Here is a 12599-nt window from a genome sequence, read left to right on the forward strand (position 1 = left end):
CAGGTCAGGCACAGCTCAAAGGGCCCYGTGGTGGCACAGGCAGACGCCAGCGCCATGGCCAAGCTGGTGGAGTGTGTCCCCAATTTTTCCGAGGGGAACAACARAGAGGTAAGGGAGCCGCATGGAGCAGGCGAGGGGGTGGGAGGCACTGTGGGTGCAGGGGGCTCAGTTGTTCGCAGGTCGGGGCTCTGCATCAGATGTGTCTGCACAGGGCAGAGTGATAGCTTAGGGCGAACTTCTGGAGCACTTTATTCCTTAGAATTTGTAGCTCAGCTAGTTTTCTTCTCTTGTCGACATTTGGCCCCTTTTCTGCTAGCTGAAATCCCCYGAAAGTCAAGTCAGAAAAAGTTCATGTTGTTTCCTAGGGACAAAAGCAAGCCCGCGACGGCCAGAGGCCTCAGGGGACACCTTGCAGCATTTTGGAGGAGCCTCTCTGGTCCCAAAGGGAGCTTGCTCGGCACTGCTGGTGCCCCAGGGCTCTGGTTTGCCTGGGCACCCTGGCTGGGCACATGGCCAGGGACGGGCTSTGCAGGCAGTGCCCATGGCCAGGCTCTTTCCTGCCTCTCGTGCCAGGACTGTGCGCCTTTCTGGGCATGGCTGAAGCTGAGAGTGCCCCAGAGCTGTCCATGATCATTGTTTTGCACCTCTATGACAAATCGGGGTTGCAGGGGGAGAGTGGTTGGAGTCCTGCTCCTTTCTGCTGCCTTTAGGTTGCCTGAGAGCTGGGACTCTCGAGGAGGTGGCTTGGAATATCTCATTTGGAAAGCTCCCTTTCCTTTGTTTTGTCAAACATTGTGGTTAAAATGCCATGCTGGGTGTCTGCCTCAGGCTGAACTTCGGCCCTTCCCGGCAGCTGACACGAAGGCCAYGCTAAAAGCCCTGTTTCCCCTAGGAAATGGGCTTTGCAGAGCAGATCAGTTTTGAAGCCGGCAGGGGACAGCGTCCTCAGGAGGCGCAGTGTGTGACAGACCTCTCCAGCACGGAGATGGCACCGGATCAACTCTCCCTCCTCTGCTCAGGGCTGCAGCTTGCAGGGATCCCTGTGCCCCACTTTGGATGCAGGATGCTCATGCACTACAGTCCTGCTTCTCAGTGGCACAGGCTTGTACCTGCCAGCATGCAACCTCCTCCTTGATGATGGTCCCCAAGCCCCAAGAGGCTCCTCCACGTTACACAGCTGCCGTGGCCGAGACGGGCGCCCCGCCGGCTCCACTGCCCCTCCGCCCTGCCTGTCTCTGCTCCCGCAGGTGATCGAGGCGCTGGGACAAGCCATCTCCCGGACACCCGGCTGCGTGCTGCTGGACGTGGATGCCGGGCCCTCCACCAACCGCACGGTCTACACCTTTGTGGGGACCCCAGAGGCTGTCGTCGAAGGGGCGCTGAGTGCAGCCCGAGTGGCTGGACAGCTCATCGACATGAGCCAGCACAAGGGTGAGCTCRGGAGAGCCATGGGAACTGTCCCCACACAGAGCAGTCTTTGGCGTGGGACCCTTCCCCATGCCAAGCATCCCTTGGTGTGCGAGCCATTCCATGGGCAAGCCTCCGTGTTGGCTCCAGCATGTGGGGATGGCTCCTGGACTGCCTGGAGCTTGCCCTGGCTCGCGGGTCCCACCAGCTCAAAACCTCCCTTGTCCTCACAGAGGCTAAAAACCAATAGCAAAGCATTGCCAGCAGCCACGTATGGCCCATTTCTGCATCTATGGCACATTTCTGCATCTATGGCAAGCAGCACAGCCAGGATGGATGCTGGCTGAACCACACAAAGCTTCTGCTCATCTTGCAAAGAGCCTGAAAGCACCTTTTACTGGGCTGGGCTACACATTAGTGCCTCAGACACAGCTTTCCTTGCAGTGGAAATGCTTTGTGGCAGGCTGGCTGTGAGCTGTCTCCGAAAGATGCTGGGAAAGGGCCTTCATCCCTCCTTGTCCTGCTTGCTCTTACCTGCTCCCTTCCTTCTAACGCCTGGTCCTGTCCCCAGGCGAACACCCTCGCATGGGGGCCCTGGACGTGTGCCCCTTTGTGCCCGTGAGGAACGTGAGCATGGAGGAGTGCATTGCCTGTGCCTGCAGCTTTGGGCAGCGCTTGTCAACGGAGCTGGGGGTGCCTGGTGAGTGTGGGAAGTGCTGGATGCCCGAGGCTCTGCCTCCATCTGCACCAATGCTCTCCTATACAGAAGAAGAYGCTCTTATTCTAATAGGGTAAAAAATACCTTTTGGCCACAAATGGGCAAAAATAGACCAGTGATTCCTAGTAGATGATATGCAACAGCCCCTACTCCCATCYGTCATTCCCTGCTCTCCCTTGCAGTTTATCTGTATGGAGAAGCAGCGCGCGAGGAGAGCAGGAAATCCTTGCCGTCCATCCGCGCCGGGGAGTACGAGGCGCTCCCCAAGAAGGTGAGCGGGCACAGGACGTCCTGACTAACGGGCCAAGCCGAGCAGCATCTCCCAGCCCTCAGCGAGGAGAGGAGCCTCACTAGGGAAGACCAGGCTGAGAGAAGCCAGTGAAATGCTCTAGAAGCTGCCAAGGTGGAAGGGGTTGTTGCAGGCATGGGCTGGGGAAGGAGGTCCATGGACACCCCAGCAGCTCACTCGTGCATTTGCCCCTGCTAGAAAACCTGCTTTCTGCCTCCCTCTCTGCCTCCCTCCCACAGCTTGCGAAACCAGAGTGGGCTCCTGATTTTGGACCCGCCACCTTTGTGCCCCGGTGGGGGGCCACAGTGACAGGGGCCCGGACCTTCCTCATYGCCTACAACATCAACCTGCTCTGCACCAAGGAGCAGGCTCACCGCATCGCCCTCAATGTGCGGGAGCAGGGCCGCGGCGCCGAGCAGGTACCCGGGCGCTGGCCTCGCACTGGCCACGGCCCTGCTCCCCGCAACGCATCCCGGGGCTYGGCTGGGCACCGCCTGCCTTGACCACAGCAGCTCTTCGCAGCCGGGGCGCCTGAAGAAGGTCCAGGGCATTGGCTGGTATTTGGAGGAAGAGAACATAGCCCAGGTTTCCACAAACCTCCTGGACTTTGAGACCACACCGCTCCATGAAGTCTATGAGGAGGTCTGCCGAGACGCAGAGGTGAGAGGCACGGGGTGGCACCTGATGCTTTTATCAGCTGTGTGCCTTGCAGATCCCACCTTGCAGGTTATCCCTGCAGGTTATCCCTGTGAACTTTTGGACAGGGGCCATGGTCTGGGTCTATTTTTTCACACTCTCAACTCAGAAAAGCCAGGCAGAGACCCAAGCAACAGCAAATCCCAAACACTTCATCATTAGCTTCTAATTTCCAGCTCCAGGCTCACCTCTGCAAGGCGGGGGATGTATCRAAGGCATTTCTGTGTATCCCTTGGATCCCAGGAAAGCGACCATCAATCCAGGATGCAAGAGTGGTAGCAGAGGCATGGCAAGTGGCTCTGGAAGGGGGGTCACACTTCTGCTGTCTTTTGCAGGCTCTGAAGCTCCCTGTGGTGGGGTCCCAACTGGTGGGACTTATCCCCAAGAAGGCCATGCTGGATGCAGCTGAGTTTTACATCAAGAGGGATAAACTTTTCATCCTGGAGGAGGAACACAAGATAAGGCTGGTAACGTGGCTCTTTCAGCATCAAGACAGGGGTGAGATCACAAGGAAGACCCTCCACCACCATCCCCAACCCTCCCCCTGTCACTCTTTGCAGACTGGAGACCAGGTCAGCCCCCATGCAGGTTGCATGCCCTTGTGGCATTTGGCTTGAGGGATGATACCTGCCCCTGGGAATGGCCTGGCAAGATTACAGAGTGCAAGGCAAAATGATTTATTGTCACGGCCCATAGAAGTTGAGATGCTCAAGGGAATAAAAATAAAACATTCTGTGAGGGCAGAGTGCAGGCTGCAGCATCTCAGCATGCTTGTGTGGAAGCAGGGAATGAAAGCTGGAGGACAGTGTTTGCCATCACAAAAAACATCCCAAGACCTGTGCAAGATGAAAATAAAAAGATGGCAGGCACCAGTTTTCAGTTCCGGAAGGGAAGGGAACGGGGAGGGATTTTTTTCACCCTATGAGGAACACGCTAGATAAGAGCAAGGTAATTATTTATCAGGGCAGTTTGTGTTTGCTCTCAGGCGCCTGTAAGCATGCCCCAGCGCTTGGATGGGAAACTCAGCCCTAGCGACACAGCGTAGGTGGCTCGAGAAGTTCAAGCTTATTGGCCCAGCTCTTCCTCCCTCTCCCCTGGGTGGTAACCCATTGAGTTGCCTCCTAGGGGTCAAGGATCTTGTGCTTAGTTAAAGAAGTGAGTATAACTGGAGTAAGAGGCACGGGTGCACAGGCGGGCACGGGTTGGTTCGTGCCTGGTAGCGCTGCCAGGCCCTGCGTGTGCACGTGTTGCACCTACCCATGGACTGATGTGGCTTGTGCTGCTTCTTGCAGGTGGTCAGCCGCCTGGGCCTGGATTCCCTGTCTCCGTTTAACCCCCGGGAGCGCATCATTGAGTAGGGACTCTCCCTTTTTTTGCGTTTCTTGATTCTGTTTGGTGTCTGCCTGGATCAGAGAACCCCATGCTCTGCGATTTTTTTTTTTTTTATTGAGCTAATTTTGGGATCAGTGCTTGCATCCCTGCCATCTTTGGGCTCTTCTATGGCCCCATCCCGCTGAATGCTGTAGAGGCATGGAGATGAACCCGCGTGTCTCCTCCTTGGGAGAAGGGATGGGTAGTGCTGGCTGGTGTCCCCATGCATGAGGGACTGGTTGCTGGTGTGGTGGCTCTAACCTGCAGTGCTCCTGTGCCGCAGGTACCTGGTGCAGGCAGGAGAAGCGGACAGGGGTCTGGTGGCCAAGCYGCTGGGCGCCTTCGTGCGAGCGGTTGGCGAGAGGTCGGCAGCGCCGGGAGGAGGCTCCGTGTCTGCAGCCGTGTCTGCGCTGGTAGGTGTCCCCGCTCTGGGGTGGGTGGCGTGACCCTGCCTACCTGGGTGCTCCTGTGGATGGCTTCTTGGCAAGCTTGGAGGGGAGCTGGCGTGGTGGCAGAGCGGGGCTTTGACTCCTGCGGTGACTCCCACCGGAGGACTTAGCGCCCCGTCCTTGCAGGGAGCGGCRCTGGGCTGCATGGTGGGGCTCATGAGCTACGGGAAACGGCAGTTTGAGGAGCTGGACGCTGTCATGAGGAAGCTGATACCTCCCTTCCACCAAGCCATGGATGAGCTGGTGGCCATGGTGGATGCTGATTCCCGTGCCTTCAGCAGCTACATGGTGAGATCCTGCTGCCACCAGGCATATGACAGGGATTGGGGTGGTTTTCCAGCTGGAAACAGGGTGATGGCATTGCATCCTTCCCCTGGGACCCATGGGAGCAGAGCTGTAAACACGACCTCAGGAATTGGCTGTTGGAGCATGTGCACCTGGTGTACCCAGCGAGTGGGTGAAAAAGGGCTCCCCCATCCTTGGAGCGCTCCCCTTTTTCCAGAGAAGCATCTGGGCATGGGAAAATCTCTGCTCAGAAAGAGTCTGCTGGACTGGCAACCCAAGGCAGTCTATAACAAGAAACACCACATCGGGTAAAGAGTTTGRAAGAGTTCCAGAGTTTGGAAGCAAAGAGGTGTACAACAGCACCTGATGTGAGGCACAGGGGGGTCTCAGGCCCTGGTTGACCAAAGCTCTTTATCTCTTCCTCCAGGAAGCTATGAAGCTGCCAAAAAATACCCCCGACGAGAAGGTGAGGTGAGCTGGGCAGGCTTCAGGGAGGACGTGGCTCATGGCACAACCACACTGCAGGCTGGCACGGGGGCAGGGGCTCCTATGGGGCAGGAAGAGAGCTACCCGGGGCAGCGCGCGCTCGTCCTGGCGCTCATGCCGGGGCCGTCCCGTCTCGCCAGGCGCGCGGCCGCCATGCAGTGGGCGCTGAAGACAGCCGTGGAGGTGCCCTGCGGCCTGGCGGAGAAGGTGAGCGGGCTCTGGCCCGCGCTGCAGGAGATGGCGCGCCACTGCAACCTGGCCTGCAAATCTGACATCCAGGTACTGCGCCGCGCTCAGGAGCTGCTCCGGCCACCGCGCGCTGCACCCCGTCCTGACTGCGCCTTCGGAGGCTGCCCCGCCTGTTGGCTTTCCCTGAAAGGTTTCCTGCTGCTGAGGGGCTCGGCTGGCGGGGCAGACCAGCCAGCTTTTAAGTCCTGCTTTTTGAACCAGACAGTTGTTTTAGTCCGTTAACTTTCTGGCAGCTTGCAGTCTGTTTAGGACTTCTTGGCTCCATCTCCCCACCTCTGCAGCAAAGCTGCAGTTCTCATTGTCCAAGATATATGCCAAAAAAAAAGGGGTTGGAAAACACYGTTCCCTGTAGCAGGCCAGGCCTGCATGCTGCAGTGAGCATTGAGTCACTGAGATCAGAAACCTGGAGGCAACTTAGAGGAAAAGGATCTGACCCAATGCAGGACATGAAAATACTGCTCTATTTCACTAACTAGGCTATTGAAATTGCTTTTCAAAGACCTTTTTCTCATAGGTGGGAGCCAAGATGCTGGAAGCTGGTGTGTTTGGGGCCTACTGCAATGTCATGATCAATCTCAAAGACATAACAGATGAGCAGTTCAAGCAAATGGTAAGCGGGGGCTCCCTCGTGCCCTGGTGCCAGCAGTGCATGGGGGCCCCATGGCCAGGACAAGGTGAGACAGACAAGCAGAGGAGGTCCCTGAGATCCCTTTGTGCCAGGGCTGGGTGGCCCAAACATCCAGCACGCCTGGTCTCCACTGTGAGCAAGGTTTGTGCTGGGCTGTGCATGGCAAGGCCAAGCAGCAAAGACAACGAGTGACTTACTTCTGCGTCCTTCCATGTCGTAAATGATTAACTTCCTCCTTCCTCCTGCAGATGTCCCAGAAGGTCTCCAGGCTCCTGGACGAGGCAAAGCAGAACTTGGAGCTTGTGCTGGCGCTGCTGGAGAGGCGATCGGCATGAGAGGACCTCAGGGCTGGGCTGTGGAGCTCCAGGGTGGCAAATACAGCCAGGAAACATGCTGTATGTCCCTGCTTGAGCTTCTTTGGCACCCACTTTGAGAGAGCTGCTCTGTTCTGGCACCATCCCCAWGCGTGTCCGTGCCAGGTTGGGTGCAGCAGGCAATGCTGAGGTCTCTCCAGCCCGCTCCAGCCCAGCTATGCAGGGCTAGGGTGGCCAGCACCACCTGGAAGTACTCACGAAGCACAGATTGGAGGGCATGGCTGAGATAGGAAAACCCTGTGCATGGGCATGTCCTGACCTCACACACAACCCAAATGTTTCTGTGCTCAGAAAGCATCCCGTGACGGCCCCCCCYCTCTGCCTCCAGGGCTGGGGAATATCCTCCCCATGAGTCACTTGCTGCAAGGTGTCTTTTTTCATTGTGCATAACAAGCATGTTTGCATTGCTCATTGGCGTGGGGAAAGGCGTGGTACCAAACACAGGGCAGCACAGGGGTGTGTAAATGGGATCACRGACAGCACGGGGAGAAGCTCTGCCCCACCAGCCTGAGGAAAACAAGATAAGCGTCAGGTACTTGACTCTTCCCTCATGTCTCCATCTGCCCCCACGGACAAGAGCCACCTACATCCCTAGATCTAATGGCAGATATTCACTCCCTCACATCATTGCAGCACCTTGAGTGTGACCTCTTGCCACCTCCAGCCATCCTTTCTCTGTCAGGAAGAGCAGAGGCATCCACCAGCAGGCACTGAGCTGTCTGTGCAAGGGCTGTCCCAACTCCAGGGCATTTTCTCCCCTGGAGCCAGACTGAAATGTCGGGATGTCTGGACAGAGCTTCCTGGGGGTCAACGGCACCACTTTCAGCTCTCACCTTGACACAGGGACATTTGGCTAAACCCCAATGCCAGGGGGCTCCACCCTTCCCACATCGTTCCCCTCCTGGGGTCCTGTGTGGGTGCTTGGCACAAGGACCAGGTTCATGGCAGGGACGCCTGACTCACCCCATCAGCTGACGCCGAGTGCCTCAAACCACCACTGGGTTTTTATCAGGCCTGGCAGACCTTTGAGCCCGGGCTGGGTGCGGTGTGTTTGCATTCCCCTGCATGTCCAAGGTGACTGCCAGTGCAGCGGTAAAGCCAGTTTCAGGGCATTAGGGCTTTAGCCCTGCCCCGAGGAGTGTCCACCTATTTAAAGGGTGCCAGAGGGCTGGTCCTACCAGCCCAGGGAGAGCTGTGCCAGGACAACAGGGCTGCTGCTGGCAGAGGTTGCGGTTCGTCCCACAAAGCGGAGGTTTGAGATTTTTGCATTTATGGCAAATGGGACTGACAACTGCATTGCATGTGTGTGTGTTGGGGGGAGTCTGTGCATTGCTGAAGATATCCATATAGCCATGCGGTGGGGGGGAAGGACTCACCACTAGGACCCTGCTGTGCCCAGCAGACCCTGAGCCGAGGCAGGCTGGGGACAGCCCCTGGCTCAGCACCTGAACGCAGTGGCTTGCTGCAATTGCCTGTCCTGGGTCAGTTTTCTAAAATGTAGGTAAAAGCGTCTCCCGGAGCAGCAGTGCACGGCAGATGCAGGGGCAGCAGRAGCACAGGTGTCCGTGGGCCAGGGCTGCTGATCCTGCAGCTGGACAGCCAGGGGCTAAGCACACCAGCTTGCTGGGAGGGTGTGCTTTGCACCTGGGAGGGTTTATTCTTTCCTTTAACACGCCTTGTGTTGATRCCGCCCGCCCAGGCTTTGCTGGGTGCACTGAAGAAGGGTAGTTGTTGCTGGGGGAGCAAGAGGGACAGGGCAGCTGTGAGGATCAGTGGTGGAGTGCAAACCTAGGGAGGCGAATATTGTAGTTTGTGCTCAAAATCAAAGCAAGTATCTATCATTTGGGGCAGATGAGCCAGGTCCTGGCTGCTCAGAGCACCATGGCATACTTGCAATAGGATGTACCCTGTGGAAGGGACATGTCCCCAGGGAGCCAGGACCAGCAATACCATGGGGTACCTCGGGGCTACCCATCAGAGCTGTTTGCACAGTTGGGGCCACCTAGATCCAAGGATGATGAATTCAGGGCTGAGTCAGTGCCCAGATGGGCTGAGGTTAGTGGCAATTGGTACAGCCAAGTCTGAAGACCGAAGCGCAGCTAAAAGAGCCATGTTCCACCTTTGGGCWGCAGTGCAGCACGTGGTGTGCCTTTACCATGGCACACGGGCCGGTGAAGGTGTTCAAGGCAAGAGGCCCATGGTGCCCAGGCCATGTTCTTGAAGAGGGTGTGGGAGCAAGGAGAGCCAAAGGGTCTGGCTTGGGCTACAAGAGTGGCCATTAACCTCTCCCCATCTCCTTCCCTTCCAGCTTGGAGGCACCAGGAGGATGTGGAACAACAGCCAAGGTGAGGGGGCTCAGCAGGGCATGGGCAGAGCCATGGGCTCCACTGGCTCCCAAAGGGAGCGCTTTGTTAGCGGAGCGGGATGGGGCATTGCTTGTGATRGGAGGGGGCTTCAGGCACCAGCTGTCTGGGGAGAGGCACGGGGTCCGCCTGTGCTYGCAAACATACGCTGCTCTCCTCTTTCTAGGAACGCCTGGAGGGGTGCCGCCACCACAAGTGCAGATCTGCCCCCCTGGCCCTGCAACATACCCCGGGCCCTGCGTGCCGCAAGCCCCCTATCCTGGCTGCCCTCCAGCAGCGCCCCCCATGCCGCACCCCCCAGGACCCCCGGGTGGCTACCCCTGCGGTCCCTGTCCACCTGGACGCCCCCACAGCCCCAACCCACCAGGGCACCACCACCATGGGCACCACCACCACCATGGGCATCCCCATGGGCACCCCCACGGGCACCCCCCTCCAGGGGTGCCGGTGTGCCCACCGTGCCAGCCTGACTGCCATCATAAGAAGCACAAGAAGAACAAGAAGAAACACACGAAGTGCAGCCATAAGCACCATGGAGGCAAGGTAAGTAGGAATGTCGGGCACCTAAACACCAATCTCCACTTGGAGAGAGAAGGGCTTCCCAAATGCTTCCCAAAGTCCCACAGAAAATGCCTTCTTAATGACTGGGACCATCTGGAGTATGTTTGAACAATGGTCTTCTGAACAAAAACTCCAGTTCCACCATCAGGCAAGCATTCTGCAAACAAACCAAACCATAACCTCCCCTTGGCGTTTAATGTCTTGGAAAGTTATCTGTGTTGATGTTTGCCCTCACTGACAGAGAACAGATTTTTTTCTGGATTGTAATTAACCAGAACAWCCTTTTTAAACATCTTTCCTCCTCTCCAGCCCTACCACAATTATAGTTTCCAAACGTCCGTATACTAACTCTGCTGACGWGCAAAGGTACCTGGAAAAAGGTGAGTTAGCTGGTTCTGGAGGCAGTCAGAGATGCACCAGATGTGTACGACACAGACTCAGTCCTGATCCAGGTTGGCACTGGCCCCATGAAACCACCTTATCTTTTTGTGGTCCCTCTGCTGGGACTGCTCTAGCTGTTGAACTTGTGCTGCCAGTATCAGCAGAGACTTGCAACAACTCCTGTCGGCAGTAGGATTGTAGACACCTATATTAAAAGGCATGAGAGAGAGGTAGTTCCATGCTATCCTAAAATCATTTAATCTCTTCCTCTTCCAGCACTCCTCAAGCAGCTCAAGCAGCAGCAGTTCTGATTCTGACTAAAGAGCATGGCTCCCACCTGCTTGCTGAGGAATGAACAGAAGCAAAGCATGAAGATGAATGTGCCATGAGGATTACCAGTTTGTTCCTTTCCCCTTTCTCTGCAAACTGGAGTTGGCTGTTGGGTGATTTTTCCTGGTTTTAGTTTGTAAATTCGGTAGTCTGAAATCACTGCATGAATACAACCAGCAATTCCTCCCTGTCTTTAGCTACAGCCCCTGCCTGCATAGGGATTCACTCTCATACCTCTGCATTTCACTAAAAATGACTCATGAAGACTGTAGACAGCAGCACAGGGAGCACCACGTCATGACTTGCAGTCTGCTCTTTGATGTGTGACCACCACTGTATGATATGGATGATGTATGATAGTCTAAAGGGATCCCATCACTTGTTAGAGCTCCTTAAATTTTGTGTAAACCTTGTTACTTGTGGTCCCTCTCTTGATAAACTGTACAGATTACCATTGTAAAATTTTGGATTTTTGAAATGGAAAAGAAGTTGAGAGTTTTTCTTTCCTAGGCCTCTGGACCATGATCATGTGACTGTGACATGCTTAGCATATACTACATACTATACCTCTCTCTGCAAGGTGTCAGAGGTTCTGTCAACTCAGTGGGCTGCCTATGGCCAGTGGTTTTTGCTAGCCTGGGTTTTCAGGAAATAACTTATTCTGCATCTCAGATCTTTGTTGCATTACTGCTGGGAGTGTGTGTGTGTGTGTTGGAGCAGTAGACTCCACACCTGGAATGCAGCAGGCATCCTTCCTAGAATTCCTAGTTGTCCTCTCACCACAGCTTCTACGTGGATGTTGTCACGTTTCATCCTCTTCTTTCTCAAGAAGCTCCCCTTACAGCTCTCCGTTTCAAAGGAACAAAAACATGGTACTGATACAACAACACACTCAGCAATAGCTTCTCACAGCCRTGTTTGCACTGGCCCAGAGTTGTGTGTGCGCTGGCAGTGTCTCCTTGCATCCATGCTGTGGGCCCCTTTGCACCCTCCACCTGAGAGACCCCCCTATACRAAACCCACATCCTGCTCGATCTCTCCTCCAAATTCTACCTTGCAGAAATGCCCCGTTCTCTGTGTTGCCCTGATCATCCACTTAGCATGCTCTAGACACACAAATGCTGGGTGAAATAAGAACTGAAGAAGGGGAAAGCKTGTTTCAGCTGCAACACCACCTCTGTAGTGGGGAAAGACACACAGAATAGAGCCGGGGTTTAGAAGGGGTGGTTGGAGATCACCTGGTTCAACTCACCTGCTCAAGCAGGATCAGCTGCTGTAGATAGCCCAGGATAACGTCCAGTCAGGCACCAGTGGCCTTGCACTCCTCTTGCAAGGAAAACTAGAAGACGACGTTTCCCGAACATGAGCAGTGAGGTGGGTCTGGTGAAATGCTGCAGTCCTTGGGGAGATCAAAGCTTCTACTTTGCCATGGTCACACCTAGGCATGTGCCCAAGGCTGGAGCTATAGGCTAGCCAGCCTAACTGCAGACTTCACTCGGACTCCTGGAAAGACATGCTGATTTACAGAATGGTGCTCTACAACCTTTAAGAAAAGTCAAGCCAGTTTAACATCAMGAAAATCAGCTCTTCAGTAAAACAAACACAAAAGAACTACAGAGACTTTTCAGGACAGAGTGAAAAGAGTTTATTTGTTGATTTTTTTGCAGACAGCACAATTCAAGTTCAAATCTGGGTAGTGCTTGGCAGATACTAGTTGGAATAAGGCACCATGGTTATTTTGAGCACATTGGGATGACAGGGTGAGACAACTGTGCCCGGTATACAGTCYGGCATTTTGAGAGACGCTAGACCTCTCAGACTTATTCAGGCTAGACTCAGAATTATGGATACTGTAGCAGGTTTTGATAAAGGTAGGAATGGCAGAAGGAAGTAACAGAGGTATGTCCCACAGGAGAATGAAAATCTCTAAGTTRATCTATGAAGTTTGGGATTGATCCCTGAAAGGAGCATGTGGCTCTACAGGCAACTGCAGAAGGCACTGAGCCTAACTT

General features: G+C 55.2%; 1 protein-coding gene and 2 long non-coding RNA genes across 3 annotated transcripts; all 3 read left to right on the top strand.

Annotated features, from left to right (window-relative positions):
• Positions 1 to 15: 15 nt before the first annotated feature.
• FTCD (formimidoyltransferase cyclodeaminase) lies at positions 16 to 7028 on the top strand. The gene is made up of 14 exons (XM_026049917.1): positions 16 to 108; positions 1248 to 1431; positions 1979 to 2107; positions 2308 to 2396; positions 2654 to 2833; positions 2937 to 3074; positions 3446 to 3577; positions 4403 to 4464; positions 4765 to 4894; positions 5057 to 5218; positions 5643 to 5686; positions 5842 to 5980; positions 6465 to 6560; positions 6827 to 7028. The coding sequence occupies exons 1-14, from the start codon at positions 55 to 57 to the stop codon at positions 6911 to 6913; spliced, it is 1626 nt and encodes a 541-aa protein (XP_025905702.1). The 5' UTR covers positions 16 to 54; the 3' UTR covers positions 6914 to 7028.
• Positions 7029 to 8147: 1119 nt separating this feature from the next.
• LOC112956411 lies at positions 8148 to 9560 on the top strand. Its single transcript, XR_003251046.1, has 3 exons — positions 8148 to 8204; positions 9261 to 9297; positions 9482 to 9560. It is a non-coding gene; the product is annotated as an uncharacterized LOC112956411 (long non-coding RNA).
• Positions 9561 to 9697: 137 nt separating this feature from the next.
• Positions 9698 to 11053, top strand: LOC112955628. The gene is made up of 2 exons (XR_003250919.1): positions 9698 to 9858; positions 10534 to 11053. It is a non-coding gene; the product is annotated as an uncharacterized LOC112955628 (long non-coding RNA).
• The last annotated feature ends 1546 nt before the right edge of the window (positions 11054 to 12599 follow it).

Source organism: Nothoprocta perdicaria, unplaced genomic scaffold (genome assembly GCF_003342845.1).
Source record: "Nothoprocta perdicaria isolate Ctin4 unplaced genomic scaffold, notPer1 scaffold_11, whole genome shotgun sequence".
Classification (NCBI taxonomy): domain Eukaryota; kingdom Metazoa; phylum Chordata; class Aves; order Tinamiformes; family Tinamidae; genus Nothoprocta; species Nothoprocta perdicaria.